We start from the raw sequence: 5,272 nt of genomic DNA, 5'->3' as shown, positions 1-5,272 counted from the left end.
GGGTGTCACCTCCGCCATACTTCCCTTCGTCTCTCTTTTCTCCTTTTTTCCTTCTTCTCTTTTCACTTCCTCTCCTATCCTCCATCTTCCTCTCTCTTCTGCTGCAGCCCCCTCCGCCTTTTCACCTCTCCTTCTCTCGTCCTCTCTTCTTTTCACCTCCTTCCGCCATTTCCCCCACTCCTTCCCTCCTCCGTCTTGCTTCTTGACTCGCTCCTTTCTCCAACACTCCTCCGCTCTCTCCTCAACACTCTCTTCTTCTTCCAAACTTCCTTTCCTTCTCTCTAGCACCCTTTTAATCTTCCCTAATTCATCTCCTATTCTGTTTAGCCCCTCATCAAATCCTCCAACCCTTCCATCGCCACGCTCTCTCCTCTGCTGCCTTCTCTCTACCTTTTCTCTCACCTCCCTTTGCACCACCCTCCTGCCCTTTTTCTCAACTCTCGTCGCCTCCTCTTCTACCTTCCTTTCTTCTTCTTTTCTCAGGCAGCGTCGCCCGGTGTTCAAACACGCCTTTTTCCTCTAATTCTGTAAAAGAATTTCCTTTATCTCACATACTCGACTTTCCTCTTCCGCCTCTGTCACCTCAGCCTTACACGTTCCCTTCTTTCTTCTCCTTCTACTTTCCTACTTACATTCGTACTATCCTCCACTCCTCTATTCTCGTTTGTAATATCTCCAGCCAATACGAGTATACACATCGATTAGGGGGTCCCCCGTAGCCCTCGGCGGGGGAACAGGCGGATAAGTGGTAGGAGAGTGAAAGGAGATAAAGAGAGAGATTTGAGATGTGAGAAAGGTGTTGGATGAAGGGAGTAGATAAGGGAGTGCGAAAGGAAGACGGGAGATTGGAGGTAAAGCGGAAAGTGATCTGGAGGAGACGGGAGACGTTGGTGAAGAGGCACGTGGAAAGTGAGGTTAGAGAGAAAGGCGGGATCGCGGGATTGAAGGAACGGAGGTAGCAGCCCAGGTTACATGACGAGGGAACTGAGCGAGTTGGCAGCATGGCGTATTGATCGGGCGATTGATCGACCTGACACGAGACAGAAATTGTCGATGGTGGTACAGCAGATGCGGAACGGAGCAGCAAGTCGTCTTGACAGGTCGATGGATCGAACGATCGAGGGGGTCGGCCACATAGACAGATGATAGAAAGAGAAGGAGAGAAAGCGACGGAGGAGTAGAACGAGGAAGGAGAAGAAGTGCCGAGCGTGCGTGAGCTGGACAGATCGGCCGCCGCACGGCAAGAAAAAGGAGAGAGAAGGACGGGGGGAAAAACGGAGAGTGAAAAGGGATGAGCAAAGAGACGTGAGAGAAGCGCGTTGAGAGTGAAAATCCGGGATAGGATAGAGGACGGAATGAACCGAGTGGAAGGCGAAGAGAAGAGAGCGGAGGGGGGAGAGTGGAGAGAGGTAAAGACAGTGGATACGAAGGAGAGATAAGAAAAGGAGAGAAGAAGAGGTGAAGGCGAAGGGAGAATAATAGAGGAGGAGAAAGGTGAAGAGAGACGGAAGAACGAACTAAAAGCAGAATCAGAGATCGGAGAGCAGAGAGACGAGACAAGAAGAGTGACGGGGTGACGCAGGAACGGGGAAGAGAGACAGAAAGGTAGCAGGAAGAGAGAAAAGGTGTGAAGGGCAAAGGAAGAAAAGGAAGGAAGAAAGGGGAACTTAGAAAGAGAGCGGAGGAGGAAACGATGGAGGAGAGGAAGACGAGGTGGAGAATTGTGGAGAAGGCAAAGGAGGAGAGAGCGAAAGGAAGAAAAGTCAGGGTAACGAATAGGAGAGTATGGATAGAGGACAGAGGTGGAGGTAGAGTGAGGAGAGGGAGGAATGGGAGAAAAAGCAGGCTAGAAAGAGGAGAAGGGAAGGGTGTGGAGAGGGAAAGAGGAAAGGACAAGGAGCAAGGAAGGGAGGGAGGGAACAAGAATATAAGAGGCCGCATGGCCAGACCGGGGTAGAAAAAATGCTAAAAGTACAGAGTTGGGTATGTCCTTGCAAAACGCCTTTGTTTGTCGCTTACTTGCTTACCCGCTTGTTTATTTGTTTGTGGGAAAAGATGCTGTAAAAATTTTTACAGGGTTGGGTACGTCCCTACAAAACGCCCTTTTTGGTCAGGTCGGGATAGGAAGAACGAGAGATTTGGACTTCCGTTTACAGCGCCATCGAGAAAGGAGGACGAGATAGGGGAGTAGGGGAAGAAAAGGGTACAGCGAAGGAGAAGGAAAAGATAAGGGACGAGAAAGGGAGAAAGGGAACAAGAATGTATGAAGCCGCTATGGCCAGAACGGGATAGGAAGCACGAGTTATGTACAGGGTTGGATACGTCCCTTCAAAACGCCAATATTGTATGTTAAAAAAGATGTTGGAAAAGATGTTGTGAAACTGTACAGGGTTGGGTGCGTCCTTACAAAACGCCCTTTTAGACCTTTTGGGGTAATAAAGTATCCATTATCTATCTAATACACATCAATTAAGAACATACGACATGTATACATATGTTCGAGATTTTTAATCGACATTTATATTGGCATTTCTTCTTATATTTTTAATTAGTTTTATATATGGGGGATTTCATGCTTTTTTTTTTTTTTTTTTAACGTAGTGGAAATCTTCAACTACTGGCGTCCCCCGAACCCGCGGAGGCAACCAGTCACAGGAGCAACCAGTCACAGGGACAACCAGTCACGGAGGCCGTTAAAAAAGCCTCCGATCGGGGAGCGTCCCTGATCGGGGAGCGTCCCCGCCATCGTCGGGAACACCAGTAGCCCCTCCGGAGAGGGGAAGACACCCTGCCCCCGGGGTGGGACAGGGTAGTGCCGGATTCCACGGAGAGCAGAGACCCGAAGGTCCCGCCATTTCTCCGCGACCTACCGGCTAAAACCACCACGAGTGACCCTCACTGTACTGTACCGGGGAGACCCCGGGAAACGCACTGATCCTTCCGTGGCCCCCCCCCGTACGTCGCCCTTTTAGGCAATCAAATCTAATTTGTGACGGATGGGTGTCACCACGCCCATCCGCCACCCCCTCTTCCGGAGTTGCTCGACATCTGAGCAGCGGCCGGGTGGATATCCCCGTCCACCCGACCGCCCCCCGGGTAAGGGGAGGAGGAGGCAACAAAAGACGAGGGGCAATATCGCCCCCCCTGCGCGGAGTGTCCTCCTTCTCCCCTCACTTCCCCTGATTGCGCGGTCAGGAGCCGCCGCCCCGGGAGAGCTATCAACCCTCCTCGTGACGGACGACCCCCCCGCCCCCGCGGACCGGGGGGGAGCACTAGTGGCGAGAACCCCAAAGGGGGGATCCCGCCCGAGCCCCCGCCGGCCCGCCCCTTCTTACTCCGCCAACCCTCTTGGCACCAAAATGGGTGGTAGGGAGGCAGACCCAGCGGTCTGCCCCCGTTCCACCCCCTCCTCGGCATAACGCCCAACACCAACTCCAAACTTCCTCCCCGAAAAACGCGGACGAAGTGGGTGCCCGAGCACAGTGTGGGCAGGGGTTACAGAGCGCTCCTTGTCGGAGAAAGCGCCTCCCCCACCCGTGCCCGGTTGTCGCTAGTCACTCCCGTCGTCGTCAGAGCTCTCCCTCCCCGACGACGCGGGAGGAGAAACCTCTCCCCTCCTAATCCTTTCGTCCGCCTCCTTCCGCGACATAACCGCTTCGCAGAAGGAGACGAATTTTTTCCACCTCTCTCTCCCGTTTTCCCCCGGCACTGCCACGGCGGCTAACACCGCCGGGAGAGAGAAGTCCTGGCCTATCGCTGCCCCGAGAACACGGCGCTCCGCGTCCCACGCTGGGCACACCTCCAAGGTGTGCTGCGCCGTGTCCACCGCCTCGGGGCAGTAGTGGCAGCGTGTGGTGCGCTCCTTCCCGATGCGGCACAGGTAGTCGCCGAAACATCCGTGGCCCGTTATCACCTGTGCCGCGTGGAAGGCAGCGAATCTCTTTTTGCTGCCCCCCAACCACTCCTCGAGTATCGGCTGGACCGCTTCGAGGACCCTCCTCCCGTAGACCTTCCGCGGCTGCTGCGCCTGCAACAGGTCCGCAAGGTACGCCTTCCAGTCCTGGAGGAGGGCCTCCTTGATTCGGAGCCTCAGCGCCCTCTTTGCCTTCGGCGGAATCGTCCCATGTACCCTCCTTATCTCACTGGCCGTCTCGTACATTTTAGCGTACGACTTGGCCAGGAGCCTCATAGGAGGGATTTCCGCGAGGGCTGTCGCCCCCATGTGGGAGACCGTCCTGTACGCCCTGGCGGCCCTAAGCGCGATTATCCGTTGCGCGGCCGCCATCTTGGCATTTAGGTGGGTGCTGCCACCCACCTTCTCCCACCATATCGGTGCCCCGTACAGCAGCACCGAATGGACGGTCGCTACATAAAGGCGACGCACGTGACCGCTCGCCCCGCCAATGTTTGGCAGGATCCTGGCCAAGCTATTGGCCATCTTCTTGGCCTTTGGGGCCACGCGGTTCACGTGCTCGCTGAAGCTCCTACGTTCGTCCAGCCAAACCCCCAGATATTTGAGGTGAGGAGTGGTCGGGACTCGTACTCCCTCCACGCGGAGACTGAGTTGTTCAGGAGGAGAGCCCCGCGCCCGACGGTTACAGAAAACTGTCGCCGCAGTCTTCTGCGGGGCCACCTCCAAGCCCAGCCTCCGTATTGAGCGCACCACACATTTCGCTGCTGTGTTGGCCAGCCCAAACAGCTCCTGTCATTCTCCCCCGCTGACTCCCAGGTACACGTCGTCCGCGTAACCCGAGAGCCAGCAGTTTAGGGGGAGAGGGGTCCTGAAAACTCGGTCGTAGCCGATGATCCAGAGCAGGGGGCCCAACACTGACCCCTGCGGAACACCGCACTCGACGAGCCTAAACTTCAGGACCCCATCCCGGTCCGTGTATACAGGGTGTCAAAAATAAAAGTAACCACCCGAATAGGAGGGGTAGATTGGGTCAAACTGAAAAGAAAAGTCTCGTACCATTTTGCAAAATTCGCAATAGTTAACGAGTTATTAAATAAAACGTCTGAGCGAATGCGCGCACAAGGAGCGATAGAGGCGGGCCTCGGCGGCTGGCTGGGCTGGCACGGTGCCCGGCGCGCGGCGAGCGGTGGGGGTCGAGAGACGAGCGGCGAGCGGGGCGCGGCGCAGCGCGGCGAACGTCGAGCGACAGATGTTATACACTGCGACGAAAAAGTATTAGAGCCAGCCCATACTAAACTTACGATAATTCCTTCGCGTAAACGGGATTTTCCTTCGCGTAAACGGGATTTTGTAGTAACT

The 5,272-nt window shown here is 55.2% G+C and overlaps 1 protein-coding gene across 1 annotated transcript; it reads right to left on the bottom strand.

The window, feature by feature from the left end:
* Window positions 1-3,550: 3,550 nt before the first annotated feature.
* On the bottom strand, window positions 3,551-4,438 carry LOC143904700 (uncharacterized). The gene has a single exon (XM_077419556.1). It carries the CDS (start codon window positions 4,436-4,438, stop codon window positions 3,551-3,553), a length of 888 nt encoding a protein of 295 aa, XP_077275682.1.
* Window positions 4,439-5,272: the final 834 nt, after the last annotated feature.

Source organism: Temnothorax americanus, unplaced genomic scaffold (genome assembly GCF_048541705.1).
Source record: "Temnothorax americanus isolate GAGA-0224 unplaced genomic scaffold, ASM4854170v1 Scaffold108, whole genome shotgun sequence".
In the NCBI taxonomy this organism is placed as follows: domain Eukaryota; kingdom Metazoa; phylum Arthropoda; class Insecta; order Hymenoptera; family Formicidae; genus Temnothorax; species Temnothorax americanus.
The sequence above is the reverse complement of the archived record's forward strand: the minus strand, read 5'-3'. Positions and strand labels throughout refer to the sequence as shown.

Bases quoted from the DNA above. Each gene is read 5' to 3' on its own strand.
- LOC143904700 (XM_077419556.1), bottom strand. From the start codon at position 4,438: ATGGCCAATAGCTTGGCCAGGATCCTGCCAAACATTGGCGGGGCGAGC.